Below are 16,970 nucleotides of genomic sequence, written 5' to 3'. Positions count from 1 at the left end.
AAGGAGGCTGATGGGAATATGAGCATTCCTCTGATTATTCTAAATGAAAGCAGGTTGTGTGCTTTATAAGAACCAAAGAACAACTTAAAGCACCTTACCCTTCCTAACCGTGTTGCAACATTGTTCATTTCTCTTTTTAAGCAAGGATTGTAACTGGATCTGCCAAAGACTAGTGCAATTGTCTTCTGCTCAGTTCAGAGAGATGACTGCTACGTTTTGCAATATCTTTTTTATTGTAATGAAATCTTTCTTTCTGTTTTAGACAAATATCACTTGCTGTGTCATAGCACATGGATTTCAGGACCGCCTGTGAAGAGGTAGGATCAGATATTTTTCTTTTCAAATACGAGAATCAAAATGAATGTACCCTTAATCCTTTATTATATGTAAAATCCTTTTTTAGTCTTTTTTTTTTCCCTGAAATGGGAGGACTTACATAGTCAATCAAATGCAACTCAGTTGAATCCTTTATGGTGGCTAACAGACTTTGTAGTGGAATCTGAAAGGATTTACTGAGGTGAATTCATTATCAGCCTTCGCCTCTGTCCACTCCAGTGTACCTCTTTGGGCTCGGCGTAGGTGCAGAGATCTGCGCTTTGTGTGAGTTTTGCTCCTAGTGAAGTGCCTGTCTGAAAGTCTGTGCATGAAGAAATATATAATAGAGCCAGTATCTGTCTATCAGTGTTCAGGAAAATCAAGGGGAAAGGGCAGGAATATAGGAAAAGGGTGCATCTGGGGAGAGGCTGTGAACATAACCAAAATGAAAAAAAAAATTAATTAGATGCAATTTTCATTTGATTTGACTCTAAAATATGTATAGTTTTGTAATATGCAGTCCACTTAAGCTGGGGGGGGTGCTTGAGTTTCTGTAGTCATACTAATTTTGCCTTAAAGAAAGTAAATGAGAGGTACTTTGTAGATGTTAAAAAAGACATCATGTAGATGTTATAAATTACATCATGTTTACTAAATGGTTGTCGTAGTATGTTTTCACAACTTTAGCGATTGAGGCACCATGAGAACCATTTACAACAAGTTAGATAGTGATATCAGTGCATTATTGTGATTAAAACATAATGAATATTACCTACAACCTGATAATAGCAAACAATATTTATGAAGTTGTGACTGGGAACGAGAAAACCCTGACTGCAGTTTTGCATTTGACCATAATTCCGTGACTTTGTAATAGGAAATTGGAAGTGGAGGAATGAGAACAGCAGTATGACCAAGAACTCATTGCAGCTAAAGAACAGTTTTGCAATTTTGGCCTGAGAACGAAAAAAAAAGAAAGAGGAGGAGAAGCTGCAAGATATTAAAACATGGCAGTATTTTGAAAGGAGTAGTGAGACCAAAAACTGATATTGAAGTGAAACTTACCAATGGAAAGAATATTATGATGGTTGTCTGGGATGCAGTGCAACAGACTTTACTATCTCAGAAGAGTCTTTTAAGATCTAAATTCTATAATACAAGGAGATAATACAGTATCTCCATGATTACCAGCCTGGAAAAAGACATTGCTAGTTAGATTGTTTTTTTTTGGTTCTTTTTGAATGCATTTATTGAGCAGAAGAGGCAGATGCACATTATTTTCAGAGGATTTTTGTGTTATTAATATTATAGGCTAGTAGAGATTGTTTAGTAGCAATTAACTTTACTCCAGCCCAGCCGCAATAACAACAACAGCAAACACAGAAAGATGACCTGCAATGTGAGTCCCATCTTAGCATTTACAGTACAAGGACACTGACATTTTTGTTTCATTCAGTATTTTGCTTCTACTGGGAGGGTCAGTTTCACCCAAATTTCTCAAGATTTCCATCTTGCTTGAGCTCCTGCTATAAGCAATGGAAGGAAAGGATGACTCAATGATCTGGAGAATCTAAACTAGCAACTTTAACTTTTAGATTAATAAAACTAAATGAGGCAAATTTAATCCTAGTTTATCTGCCTTCTATAAAATGAGCTTTATACCATGGGGACCACCTCTGAGAAACTTCTAAAACTAGAATGCTTTACACTTTCCCTCCCAAGCCAATGTTAATAAAACGTAGACTTTCAACCTACTTTCATGAAATGCCTGAATAAAGCTAGCTTTATTCTTTCACAAAATGTAGTTTTTAACTAAAACCTCAGCATTATCATTGTAAGGCATCATCCAGTAGTTGTGTTTCATTTACTGCTTGGTTTTCAGAAGGGTCCATTTTTGCACCTCAACTAATGTGAGTGCCTTCCTTTGAACTGCTGCTATCCAAGGTTTAAGAAATTACTTGATATTGTCACTTTAGTCTGCTATGATCAGTGCATTTACAACTTTTAGCCTTCTTGCCCCTCTATTCCCATTTGTATCAAATTCTCAATCATACTCTGTATTCAGGAAAAATAATTTCGAGTCTTATATGGGAAAATAGTTACTAGGCAGTTTTTGATAATGAGAATAAAAGCTGTCATGAGGCATCTTGGCTATTGGGCCTTCCTCTTCTCTCCGTGTGTTTTCGGTTTTTCTTCTGAATATCCATTGCCCTTCTTTCCCCATTCTCCTGAGACCTGTAACTACCACCACTGCAGAGGAATTGAGATTGCTCTCCCAAAAGGCCTGAGCTGGGCTCAGACTGCTCACTGGTACTTCATCACCATACTTACTAATGGTTGTATGTGGTCTGAATTAAGTTTCAATTAGCCTAAGAAACAAAATATCCCACACATGCACTATTAAATGATTTCCAAGCCATAAGTCTATCCAACACCTATTTTAGCCCCTATCCACAGTTTTCTGAACCTTCCAAGAGTATAAATCATAGAGCTACTGGGCTTTCTAAACTCTTTCCTGTTTTCTTGAATATAGAATCAGGATTCTATATTCAGAAAATTATCTTTTGGAGGATAACCTCCTTCTCTGACATATTTAAGTCCTCTCTACTGCAAATATCCTTATTATGAGACCAAAGACTTGGAATGATTATAACCCCAATAGGAGGGTGTTTTCCTCTTAGAAACTCTTTAAGTTTTTTGCAAATTGGTATTTTCCATATATTTTATGAACATATATTTTATGCATTAGCAGAACCCTGCTTTCTAACTTCTGAAACTATTCTTTACTTCTATTAATTTTGTTTTTTTCCCCCTTGATATCACTTTATTTAAATTAATAAATATCCCATTTGCTTTCAGGCTGATGAATAGATGAATAAATTTATTCATCTGCACATATAATGTTGTCCTTTGCTCTTTTAAAGGATTCTTATCTTTGATTTGAACTTGTAAGGTGGGATCATACATTCTTTTAGACATTGCAAACTTAATAATTTTATACATTCTATAGTAGTTCACAGATTTATTTTTAAGATCCTGGGAATTATCTTTGCCCTCTTTTGCTACTCACAGTGTGTGTTTTAATCTGAGCAGAATGTTGACTTTCTCGTGACTTTCTTTCATAAATCTTGTCATATACTACTTTGAGCTGTTCCTGGTGGCTATTATGCCATTTATAGTCTATACATTTCAACCTAAGCTGGTGATTTCTGTTTTTATAAATGCTATCAAATAGCACTGCTGGGATTTCTAATGCTTTCATTTTTTTAAAGCAGGTTCAACTCATAACTTACTCTCAAAATCACAAGATAGAAAATGAAAGGGAACTTGCTTACAATGCCTGTGAGAATGTCGTATGATAGGAGACTTAAGATTTGTGCTTATGAAACACTAAGGAACGTGCATATGTTCACATTAGTTTTCAGTTTTCTGTTATCAGCCCGTTCAAATTTCTTGGCCCCCCCATTGAATCCAGTCTTAGTAAACTCACTGGCAATTCAAATGCCAACATTTGTTTTCTTATAGTGTCAAAAAGTATTTTTTTTTCTTTAAAGAAATACCTTGGTTCAATAAGAACCTCATACATATATATATATATATATTTTTCCAAAAGTCTCATTTACATATTGAATTAATAAGACTGCATGAAACAAGAAATTTCTCTGTAAAAGTTTGTTTTTTGGAGGAAACTTATCAAGAGTGCCATAGCCAAATAGTCACACCTGACCAATCAAAGAGAAGGAAGGTTAAGCTCAAATCCAACCTTTTTTTCAGGTTTGCATGTAGAATTCACATGCAGGAAAGACCTTGCTATCCTTTTGATTGTAAAACGTTGGTTCCTGGTAGAAGCTTTGAAGCTGTCTTTTAGGACCTGAATGACAAACTAAAATCTGTGTGTATCTGGGCTGCTTTCCAGTTTTTGACAATGTAAGTGCTTTCTACCTACACTAGCAACACTCCCACCAAATGAGTAGCTGGACCATTTGAAAAATGTCTTTTATGTGGTTCTGACACATATTCCTGCCTCCAGTATTCATTCATTGCCATTACCACCTGATAACTCTGATTCAGTTTCCTTTTCTATTATTATACTTTCCATTGTGTAACGCTGACAGGCATATCTCCAAATGCTCAGAGGTCAGCTTCAGTACAACTAAGCGTCTGGAAGTGTAGGTATCCATCAGAATTGAACTATCTCTGCTATTAAAAGCAGTTGCTGTTTACTGGTATCAGTTTTCTCCTTACTGGTATCAGATTCTTCATGGTACAATTGGATTTCAGGGCACTGCAGAGGTTTATTATGCTGTAGGACATACCAGCCAAAACAGAAATTAAAAATTCGGGCCATCTTGAAATGAGAAAGTGTTTGGAGATTTTTCTATTTCATTCTTCCTTTCCTTCATGGACTTGCCAACACTTGGGTATCTGGGGAACTGTCAGGGTCTTCTTATCCCTGCAAAACTGAAAGAAAATTAAACTGATTTGTTTTATTGCTATAGGGCAAAAAGAATAAAATAGCATTAAAAATGCATATTCATCTGCTGAAAACAGATAATATTTAAAATGGCCTGAAATACTGGATAAGTCTCTTTGTCACTAAAACACTGAAAAAAAATTGTTTTTTTTTTCTTGTCATAATTGACAAGGAAAACAAAAAAAAGGAAAAAAGTAAACAAAAAAAATCCTTCAGCAGAAAGTGTGCCATTATCCTTGTATGGGACAGATAAATTAAAAAATATTTTTGTTTGAAGTCCTGCAAAAAAAATGGCTTTGAAAACAGTAGATAACTTTAAAGTTTCTTTTCATACACTACTTATTTTTTAATATATTTAATAAAGATCATGCTGCTAGCCTATATGTATTAACTGTAGCTTTTCTTTGGACTTCCTCTAAAATTAATTCCTAAATATTTGTGAAGAGCATGAATATGACACCAAACTCTTTGTAGTACATAAATATTTATAAATATCTTTCAAAGCTGTTCAGGCCGGATCTTACACAAAGTCCATCCAGCCATGTGGTGTACATCATGGTATAGTGTAAAAAGATTTTTAAGGCCTTTTTTTCACTGCCTGGGTGCTAATAATGATCTGAGTGTGACCTTGTAGACTTTGTAGAAGAGTGATGAGCATGACTTTGTAGAAGCTGTCTGCCTTAAGGATGATTCTCTCCTAATGATCTGAGGTAGAAAATTCTGCACAGATTGATGTGGCAAAGCAAAGCAAAGGAGGAATCATGCATTTTCAGTCCCCTGCTAGTTGTGTTAGTTTAGGAACAGCAGCAGATCCTGAACTCCTGCTAAGGACATCAGCTTTTGCCAAGTCGATATTCCTGCCTAACCTGGTTGAAAAAGTCGTAACATCAGCTCATGGAGGCAGTACTTTGCAGAAGCAGAGTTTGCTGCGTCTGTCTTTTAGGTGTAGTTACCTTCCTTCAGCATTGCTTTTACTTGAAGTCATCCACTTCTCTCCCATGCACAGACTCAGTATTTCATGGCTGTCTATTCCTTATCCGTTCTTTAGCCAACCTCATCCGCTTCATAAATGTGCAGCTTCAACCAGTCTGTTTTCTCACCCTCTTTACCACAGGCGCCTAACTCCAAACAGCATGAAGAATATAGGAAGGTATAAATGTAAGCAGGAAAATGTTGCTCAAAATTTAGGCTCAAAGGTACAATCAAGGTATATTTGTGTCATATTATCAGCTGAATTACTTTTGTCCATCCATGTCTGTTGTAAGGCAATGCAGTTTATCATACGTTTGAGCAAAAGAGGGTGCCTTGCATGACCTCACGCTGACAGTTACCATAGCTCAGCTGATGTGTTATATGCTGCTTTATTGCTGAAAGTCAGGGATAGGGCAGAGCCTCTGACACGGTGAAGTATAGAAGGCTTGAACGGAAAATTTTAGCACAGTCTTTTGGTGGAATCACTTAAAAATTAGAAATAAGAACAAAAGCTACAATCAACCACAATTCCTCACCCCAGGCCACACATATCCCCATCTAAGCCCTTCAAGTGTATGAGGTGGCAGGAGCATAGACAAGGCAGCCTGTCTCCAGCCAGACTGTTCCATGTGGAGGATGGATGTTGATTTGCCCTGTAATTTTACAGAAAAGCATATATACAGGCAATGTTCCCTGCTTTGTAACTCTAGGTAAGGGTGCAGGAGTTCCTATCTTTATTTGGTTCATTTTACTGAATCCTCAGGAAAAAAACAACGGGAAAAAAAAAAGTCAGTAGACGAAAGTGAAACATAATGAAAAAAAGTTAAATGGCAACCTTTATGTGCAAGGCTCATTTTGAACTTTTTGATGAAACCAAACTACATGCTTACCATCATCTTCTGGGAACTTTTCCTTTACGCAGTTGTTAATGCTGTTGTCAGGTAGGAGAGGGAAGGAGGTAACATAATTAAAGATTTAAATTTTAACTATATCACAGACCAACTTTCATAAAGCCCTACAACATTAACATGGTTCATTACATTTTAGAGTGTGTGATGTAAATAAGATCTCTGAGTGTATGTGATCAGGTCCAAAATGTTTTGCTCTTCTCATGCTTGATTTCCTTGTTCAGAGTGAATAAACTGCCCACATGCGTTTACAAATGAACTTGAATTCTAGCTTTGTTCTAATGCCTAATTGTGTCTGATATGGTTATGTGCATCTTAATTCCCACAAAGTCCCTCAGCTTTGTGTAGAAAGCTTCTTTGGAGATTTTATAGGGTAATTGACCAAATCAGAAATGTGCAGTCAGGCAAGGCAGCGCTACTAAAAGCAAAGTATCAGAGACAGAATCTACCCCGTTGCCAGGGGGAAGAAAAAAGGTGTATCTGCAAACTTTTCTGCAGGAAAAAGGCATTTTATAGTTATAGGTGTTTATGAGTGAGCCTCTTTTATTTATTTGTAGTTTTCTATATTCAACTTTCAGTGTCACTAGATGCCTCATGGAAATAAGAGTATTCTTATTTTGTATGCAGAAAAGTTATAAGGAGGAGGAGCAGGACAAGTTGATTACTTTTCATTCTCTTTATTTTAATGACAAAATATTTTATGCATGCTATTCTATGGCAGGGAATTTTTTAGTGGTATTTGAAATATAGCTTCTTATGATGATCCATTTATTTCATTGTTCTGCCCATAGCAGTCAGTTTCTATCTCATCCTTTAAAGAGAAAGACACCTACATATTAGAAAAAGGCTGCATGAGGCCTGCTGAGCTAAGTGTCCACTGACCTCAGTGTGATTTTGGCATGTAGAACTCTTCATGTTTGCATCCTGTTATTTAAGTTAAAATAAATAAAAACAAACCTCAAAGCCACTTTCAAAGATATGACTTAAGTTATGCTGATATGATTCTGGTGTCCAAGGGAAAATACTCTCATCAGTCTGATTGCTTAACATGGAATAGAAGTAACAGAACACAGGTTGTCAGTGCAAAATATTGTATGGAGCTATTTAGAGGTTGTCCTCGACCTTCCACCTTCCCTAAGATGTGGCAAGAGCAGTTTGAGCTTTCTTCTGCTATTTGCCTACTGTCAACTGCATACTGGATTTTTTTTTTTCCTGCATGTTATAGATATGATATAATTTGCTCCCGAGAGCAAATTATGGGGAGAGCTTTCAAATGTTTTTTTCAAACTCCTACCTGAGGTGGAGTCTTCAAGTTCAGCCAGGTCATCCTCAGCCGAGAAGGTCACAGCAAGACTTTTGTTTCCTTGACCCATTCCCCCCAAAAGTTGTAACAACCTGTAGGTTGAAAGCTGACCTGAATGATGATACTGGGAGTTTTATTATTGGCATTGCTGAATCCAAGAATTTAAATCATTTTTATCTAAGAATTCTTTCTGAGATGCATATATATGTATATGTATGTATATATATTCGGATAGATATAGATATATAATATTTTTAAAACATGCATTGTAATAATTAATTTTTAGATGATTTGTAAGGAAGTTTCTTATACCAAAAAAATACCCTACCAATATGACTTTTACAAAATGTATAAGGAGTGTTATTTCCATTACATCCTTCAGGGAAATATTATTAACTGCTGCAGGTGGTGACTGCTCAAACCTTTTATGTGTCATGCCAAAAACTGTTATAATTGCCACAATGTCACAGTTAAGTCGATGGAAAGTTATTTATTGTATATTGAAGAATCCTACAAAATTCCTGACTTCTAACCAGAAACATGAAATATAGAAGCAGAGCATGAAGTCAATTACTAGAGGAAGTTTCATTCTTTGATGTCTTTTTTTGTTATTCTTAAATGCAGATCCTCATTTGAAAAATAGCGTAAAAGCCTAAATCAGTGTTCTGCTCACAGATAAGGCTCACAATGAGTTCAAGTAGGCTACTACTAGATATGTTGAGAATTGGTTATTTCTGAGGTATTATTCTTCCTCAAACTGGTGTAATATGCAGGAACATCAGCTTTTATTTCATCTCATTTCAGAGTGAGGGTAGCTACCCTTAAGCTAATGACAGGAGTTTCCCTAATTCATCATGGGCAAAATAAGGCTTTGTTATACCAAAATTAACTTTTGCCACCTGCTACCCTCACCATTATTATCCTGTAGTCTGAGCACAGTAAATAAATAGTGATCCATGGTAATAGCTTTGGATATGCATTGACATATTTATGGTCATGGTACTGATTTTTCAACTAAGATCTGTCAATTACTGTTTCAAAATATAGTTGTTGGCAATGCAACTTGCAAACTAAGATAACTTCTTTTTTTCTCTATTCCTTCCTTTGAAGACAAAGACAGGGATTTGTTTGCTGCAGGATGGTAACCAGGAACCTTTCAAAGTGCGACTGCACTTAGCCAAAGATATTTTGATGATCCAGGAGCAGGATGTGATCTGTGTGTCTGGTGAGCCTTTCTATTCTGGTGTAAGTAATCTTTATCTCTTCTTTTAAGATGCAAATTATAAATAAAGTAAAAATACTTGGTATATGTGTGCATTTGTGTGTTTGCTCTGACAGCTTGATATTTCATTGCATACAGTTAACACTGTGTCTACTTTCATATATCATCTACTGAGACTGGATCTTAGCACTGCATTCGTCCTCAAATCCTAGAGTCGCTAAATACAATAAACAATGTCTTTTCCTATGGATACAAATACCTCAGTGTACTTAGATATCTGAGTGATGTATATGGAGTTGATGAGCCGTTCACCTAGTAACTGTTATGTCAAGGCACAGAAGGATCAAGGTGCAGGAATTATTTGACTTATCCTCTGGAGCTTTGGTTGCTTGATATGGTGGCATAACACCAAACTTCATGCACATTGCCAGTCCATGCAGTGAGGGTATCTGGTTGAAGCAGCCTCTAACCAAGCCTCAGGTCAGCTCAATCAGTATAATATTGTAAGTTATGTATTACTGTACACTGCATTGACATAGTGTATTAAATTTCTTGTTGAAGCTTCATACTGAATTTTTTAGGTAAAAAGCTGAGTTCTGTAGACAATTATTTGGAAGGTTTGTAAAATGTTATACAAAATAATATTGTAGGTATTTGAAGTATTGTAATTCTTTGTTTAATTGTAGAAAAAAAAAACTAATGGAAATCATTTACAATTCATTTCCATAGGCATTTTATAGGTATTATAATTGTATTTTATAGAGATAGTTTTACAATTTATTGGAAAAAATTATGAACATTCTGTTCTCCCTTTAAGCTGAATAAAACTGTCGTAGGTTTTCATGTTAAATCTTGTGAGGCGTAGTGGTGTAATAGCTTTTTATGCAAATGTTGTCTGACCACTATTAGGTTCTGTATTATTAAATAATTGCTGCTGTTTCAGTGTTCCTATATCTAAAAATACAAATGTAATAAAAAGATACAAAATATAAACCAGAAATAAATTGATAAAAACATTAGTAATGCTAACACTGTAGAAGATCAGTGGCGAATATATAGGAGGATCCACTGACAACATCCAGCATCTCAAGGCAAATGTTTCTGAGTTTTCCTTTGAAGCAAGAAAGACACACTGTCTTCACGCTGTCCATATATATTGGATTAATTTGCGTGGACAAATCTTTTATTGACTTTTGACAGTTTGATGTCAAAGTTACTAATATGGATGTTCTGTATATGGAATGTAGAAGTTTCTTTTAAGCTGTCGAAGTGTACTATTTCTTTCAGTAACATACAGGACCTCTAGCAGTGCAGGTGGAAAGAAATCTTAAATTCATGCTCAGGCAATTAACAGCACACCTGCAGCACTACTGCTCCACCAATCGCATTCTGACTTTATTTATTAAAAGACTTTATCACTCAAAAATATGACTTTAATTAATGTGTTGTAATAACTATTACTTCTGTTGAACCTAGCATTTAAATGTCTTCATGAAATGCATATTTAATAAATTTTCATTTCATAGAAAGACTTGATTTTACAATTTTATCCTATTTAGTTCCACAATAGCATTGTAGAAAATAGTGAATAACTTATCTCATTGATTATCCTGCCCCTATTTTATTTGCATATTGAATGCATAACTCATTAACAGATTGATATTAATATAGTGATGAGGAGTTTCTTTTCTCTTGGCAGCATTATTGTTAAGCTAGTAACTTTGGGGCCCTCTTCCCTGATTTCCTCTGGGATTAAGATGGGGTCTTGACTCAGTAGATTCATTCTAGCTAAGGATGACTGGCATTTCATGGACAGTTAACTCTCCTTGTGTCACAGGCCATTTAAATCATCAAAATGATCTGCTTTGATTGCATAGCATGAATTAGACAAATCCCACAGGCTTTCTTTCTTTCATTTTTTCACCATTTTTATTCCTGATATTATTAGGTTGCTTTTTTGTTTATTTTTCTTAACTTTTATTTTGTGTGGTTGATTTTTTTTGTTCTTGGTGTCACATAGATGACTGACCATATCTATTTTTCTTTTATATGCTTTCTGCTATGCAAGTGGTCTGATTAGAAACAAGCATGGAATGATTCATAGAATAAGACTCTAATAGATAAAAATATAATTTCTAACTGAGGAACAATAGCATTGTTAAATTTTATAGACAAGTAGCTACCGTAGCTTTTAGATCTATTTTAGTCCTTTTAGATCTGTCTTAATAAATAGTCTTCCGATAATTTGATTATAAGTTTTACTTTTCACTGCTGCACATCCCAATGTTCTTATTGTGTTTCCCAGTCAGAACAGTGTTTTCACTCTGTTAGGTCTGAAGCAATTTGGGTGCTCTTCTGCATAGGTCAAACTTTAAGCAGGTGCTTAACATTTCAGTGGTATCCTGATCTGCATCCTGTGGGATAATGTAAATGAAATGAGTGGACCTAGTGGACTATGTGAGTGTATGGGATGAAGACCTAGTTTTTAATTTAGAACACTTAATTTTTAGTCAAAAATGGTTCTAATTTCCCAAAACGGCAGAGAAGAAAAGAAACCTTGTTTCTTTTTTCATTATATACATTTTGGAGCAAGAAAATAAAATCTAGAAAAGACTGTAAGCAGCATAGCATTAAAAGTGCTAAACTCCAAAAAAGAAAGCATCTCCTTTTCTTTAGAACTTGATCTATGCTAGTGTTAGTGAGGTTCCCGCAGCCATTGTGCCTGTAGCAATTCCCTCGGGCATTTCTGTTCAAGCGGTCATGGATGAGATCTAAATCCAAGCATCAGTTGCACCAATAGATTTCTTTATGGACACAACGTGAAAGACTTGCTTTTGGAGAGACAGAAATGTGCTCGTTTCAGCACTGTGCAACTGATGGGTACCTGATGCAGATTTGTGCACCGATGCCAATGACCAAAGTGTGAGATGAGAACATTTTGTGGAAGTCAGGATCTAGAACACAATGTCTGTAGTAACCCAAATGAAATCCTTGCCTGGAGAGAGATCTTACAGTACGCAAGGGTGTATGTCTGGGTTTATGAGCTATGTGTATACTGAGGATATCCATGAGTCGGTGCATGAGAAAACTGGAACATAAGGCTGGTCACTGGTGGGTCAGATGTGTTTTTTTGTTGTTGTTGATTTTTTCCTGACTCTCATAAAATGTCACAAAATTGTGATATTGCAAAATTATAAAACAGATGATTGCTTTATTATAATCTTCACAAATCTCCATGAGAGTTACATGTGGTACAGACCAGTCAGGATTTTTACTCTTTTCATCTGAGGAAAAAAAAAAAACCCTTAAAAAGAGCTGAATTACCACCATGTTTGAACTTCAGCATTGATGGTAGAAGTATGGAATATTTTTATTATATAATTCCTTAAAAATTCCTTGAATTACATTAAATTAACATCATAAACATTTGCTACATGGTGTTCAAGATGGCAAAGTGTGGTAAGGTAAACCCCGTTCTTTTAGACACACAGATCAATAGAGTGGTCTAAAAAGGATGGCCTGATATGACCTTGATGAAAATTACTGGAGAGAAAATAATCTGCTAAAATATTGTGCATCTTATCTGAAATATGACTTCTCAATAGGCTCATTCATAGGAGAAGATTTAATCTTTACAATTGTTGTGTTATGTAGTTGAATAGTCATAATTTCTATCACCTCTTGTGAACATCTGAAATTCAGCTAAACTGATTATTGTCTTTTATCATTAAAAGTAATTTACCTTTCTAGGGGGTGATAATTTTTTCTTCTTTAATAGATTTTATTTGCTTGCTAATCCTTATTCAGACAAGCAGTTTTTTCTACTCGCATGTATCTGCATATGATCTCCATAAACCAAGGATATGACAGTGTACTGTCCAACCAGATGGATGATCCAAATCAACTACTGTTTTTTCTAAAAGATCAGAAGATTTCAAGCAGATGATGAAATGCTAAGTTTGGTCATCAGGACACTTTGTGTTCTTGCATAATTTTCTTAAATTAAAGATGCTACTGAAAAGTCATAGAATTGTCTGAAATAAGTTACCTGATGAAAAGATACAGATCACTGCCATTCACTTTGTGTAAACGAATTCTATGCTGTTATGTAGTAATGCTTTGTTTAATTAAACATCTGCTAATTCTTTTAGTGTTTTTTGATTAAGGATCTTTGTGGGAGATTGAATTGAGAATCATTCATGCTTTCAGTATTAATACAAAATTAATGCACATTTTTGTAAATTTATAGAGCAAGAGTTCTCTTGGAGTATTATAGCATCTGTTCAAGGATTTAGCTGAGTTTGATACAAATGTATCTGAATGTGACTTACAGACTATAATTTGCTCATTTGCTAGATAAAACACTTTTATCAATAAGCTTTTTTTGCAAGGTCAGAAAGTAATATGAGTTAAATTCTAGAACTGTAGTCAGATCTGATTTGTACCCTTACTAATCACACAACCATTCCTCTTTTTCTTGTAAAGATATATATTTTATCTGAACTATAATTCTATACAATTCCATGTGATATTAAAAAAAAATAATAATTGCTTTGGAGATAGCTTTTCAGTTTGTAAACTTCACACAGAGCCATATTTTTTTCCTATTTTTTTTATTTAAATAGTAAAGCTATTATTCATTTGTAAGTATATATTCAGAATATGTCACTTAACTGTGACTTGTCTGACCAGTCAGATGATGTTTTTGCCTTTCCCTTTCTTGCACATTTTAGAATTTTGGATACTTAATGAATTTTAAACTTTTACCTTGGAACATTATTTTTGAGAGTTTAAAATTTTCTTTCCATGTATTTTCATGTATGTAAAACAAGTCCAATTAACATTAGCAAAGTTGGTAGGTAGAAAAATGAAAGCAGAAGGAGAATTTTAAAATAATTCATGTTTGGTTTTGGTTTATTTGCTGTATTGTATTTATTTTTATATCTATTTGCTGTTTTGATTCTGACATGCAATTGGACGATATGAACAGTGCCAAAGTGAAACTCTGTTTCCTGGGAATTTGTAAATAGGCAAATGAGTAGGTCACCTTTCAAGCACTTTCTCTTTTTGTTGCCTTCGCAAAGCTACCAGTTAGAATGGTGATTTTTTTTTTTTTTTGTCATGTTAGTATCAGTAAGTTATTCAGTGGAGTGAATCAATTTTTTTCACAGACTCCATCAAATATCTATCAGATTGGGAAAACTTTTATTTCTTGCCAATCTGGACAACCTTTAAATGAAACCTGGAGCAGGTAGATGCAAATCCCAGTATTTAGGGACAATCCAAACCTGTTTATTTTTCTGCAGCTACTGAGGAAATAAAATCTACTAATAAGCAATCTACTTATTGCCAATCTACTGAAGTTTAAACACAAGACTGCCATTTGTTACCTCAAATTTCGGACAGAATAGCCTTTTCTCTTAGGAATCAAGCTTTTTCTTTCATTAAAGGAAAAAAAAAAGACGAATACTAAAAGACAGAAAAGGCAAAGCGTGGCTCGACGTCAGTGTACGATGTGAGTAGCTGGAAACTACAGCTGTCATGAAACTATGATGGTATGTTTGTTACCAGGTCTTGGGGGAATTTGGATCCATATGACCTTGGTTTTGTGCTTTTCTCCGTGAATGTACATGTTGGGCCTTGCAGTAGTTCTGGATAAAATGGAGCTGGCAGCCTTGGAGTAGGACGGGTATAAGCAGCACCCGAGGTGGACATTTCTGCTGTTAGGCGTGTGTGGGTGGGAAGGGGAAGCACAAGGGGCGGGTCGGCTGCTCTTGCTCGTTGTGGACAGTGTTAACAGCATGTGCAGCACAAGGGCTCGTAGCATCCCGCGCCTCCAGGGCGAGGGGATTCCCAAGGAGATTCCCGGCAGGAGATAGGCTTGGAGTATCACGCAGCAGTTGCTTCAAACCTGAAACCATGTGAACCGTGTCCTGCACCTTCTCAGACTGATTGCAAAGTTTGATTGTTCACATGAACTAATCCAAAGAAATGTTAGTAAAAAAGAGCAAAGCCTTACCAAAGGGAGGATGTAAAATCTTCCTTCAGAAAAATGCATGAAGAAAAGAAAATGTCATTGACTTCCATCCAAATACAGTGTGATTATTAATGCCAGCTAAGCTACATGAGAGTATGGCCTTGAAGACTGCCTTTCAGTTTTAATAGAATTTGACCTCTAAAGCTACTGCCAATGCATTGATTATATATTTCATTATTTCTTTCTTAAAAATGTATTCTAACATTTTCCACCTTTTTTTCCTCTTGTTTTCCATGCCACTGTGCTATTTTTCATTCATCTTGGTGTTTATTCCTTTTTCCCAACTTTCTAATTTTTTCCATGTTTTTCTACAATTATAATGCCTTTATGTCTGTTCCGTAACAGAGTTCTTGATTTCTGTCTGAGTTTAGACAAATTAACTCTTTACATCTTACCTTGCATACTTTTACTCATGTAAGAATAAACATACACATAAGTGTCCCAAACTGAAAATAAAACATTTATATTTTGATTAAAAGCTTGAAAATGGAAAACTGAAGTTTCACATCCTGTTAAGTCAGTATTATGAAATGTTTTGAAGTTTCTTGGTTCTTTTGTTCAGGTGCAATTCTGTAGTTCCACAGAGGCAAATTATTTGAACACACTAGATTACTATTTATATTTAACAGAATAAATACATTAGAATATTACTAATTAATCATTATTATTAAGAATAAATTAAACAGTGTTGTAAACTCTCTTTTACAACACGTTCTAGTTAGTATGAAATCTCTGACTCTTTTCTGTGTGTGTCCTAAGTTTTTAACTGTTATAAGTAATACTAACCCTTGACATTATGTAAGTAGTTTGTAGTTACATAGGATTCCATATTTTCCCTCCTTCATTATTTACTGTTTTTATATTCTGACATAGTCATTCCTCGCTTTTATCTCATTTAAGATGATTTCTGTGATCTCAAGAAGGTGAGGTGCGTGTTTACAGAGAAATTTTAATACTTCTTTAATGAAAGCCTATAAAATAGCGCTTTTTCTTTCACTAAATAGCTTTGAGGAAGACGATTTTTGGCAAAACTGTTAGCTCTATCTACCAGTCAATGAATATATGCTCGGTGGATGAAGAATTTTCTGAGTTAGAGGCATAGAAAATAATGACAGCCTGGCAATGGCTTTGAGCTTTTCAGTAAAACGATAGGTACTTTTGTTGTCTTCCAGGAAGCAGCTTCTAAAATGCTCCTCTGAATCTTGCATGAAAAGATCCTAGGAGCTCTAACTTCTCCTCTGTTTAATGTGATGTGGTAAAGTGGTTAAAAATGAGATAATGAAATAGCAAGCTCACAAGACATTTCCTTTGGTCTTTGCATCAAACTAGGTAGCTTTTCATCAGAATCAGTTTTATTTGTGTAAGCTGGGAGATGAACCTGTTTTGGAAGCTGCAGAACCGCTGCAGACTCGATGGTACAATACTACCCTGTGTAAACAAAGAGCAGCACTAATAGGACAGCCTACTTCTGACGCTGACTTTTAGTTAGATTTTATTTTAAATGGATTATTAGACTCAGTGGAGCTGCACCATCTTTAAACTGGAACAATGTAAAGGGTGAATCAGAATATTTAGACCACTTTTTCCTGTAAAAAATGTGTTAACTTCTAGAGCTGTCATCACATTTTCTTCATGAATAGCTATAAAGCATTTTAGGAACTTAAAAAGAAGGTCATTAGGTGAGTGAAAAGCATTTTTATTGTTCATTTTAAATGCTAATGAAAAACATCAGAAGTAAA

General features: G+C 35.1%; 1 protein-coding gene across 2 annotated transcripts in view; it reads left to right on the top strand.

Annotated features, from left to right (window-relative positions):
• The first annotated feature begins 260 nt into the window (after positions 1–260).
• The window catches only part of SNTG1 (syntrophin gamma 1), a 156,912-nt gene continuing 140,202 nt past the window's right edge, over positions 261–16,970 (top strand). For both annotated transcript variants that reach the window (XM_062568243.1, XM_062568242.1), the window contains exons 1-2: positions 261–317; positions 9,083–9,217. In XM_062568243.1, the coding sequence (XP_062424227.1) occupies positions 291–317; positions 9,083–9,217 (162 nt within the window). In that variant the 5' untranslated portion in view covers positions 261–290. The remainder of the gene's footprint in view (positions 318–9,082; positions 9,218–16,970) is intronic.

Source organism: Rhea pennata, chromosome 2 (genome assembly GCF_028389875.1).
Source record: "Rhea pennata isolate bPtePen1 chromosome 2, bPtePen1.pri, whole genome shotgun sequence".
Classification (NCBI taxonomy): Eukaryota; Metazoa; Chordata; class Aves; order Rheiformes; family Rheidae; genus Rhea; species Rhea pennata.
Note: the sequence above shows the minus strand (reverse complement) of the source record. Positions and strands in the feature narration are given on the sequence as shown.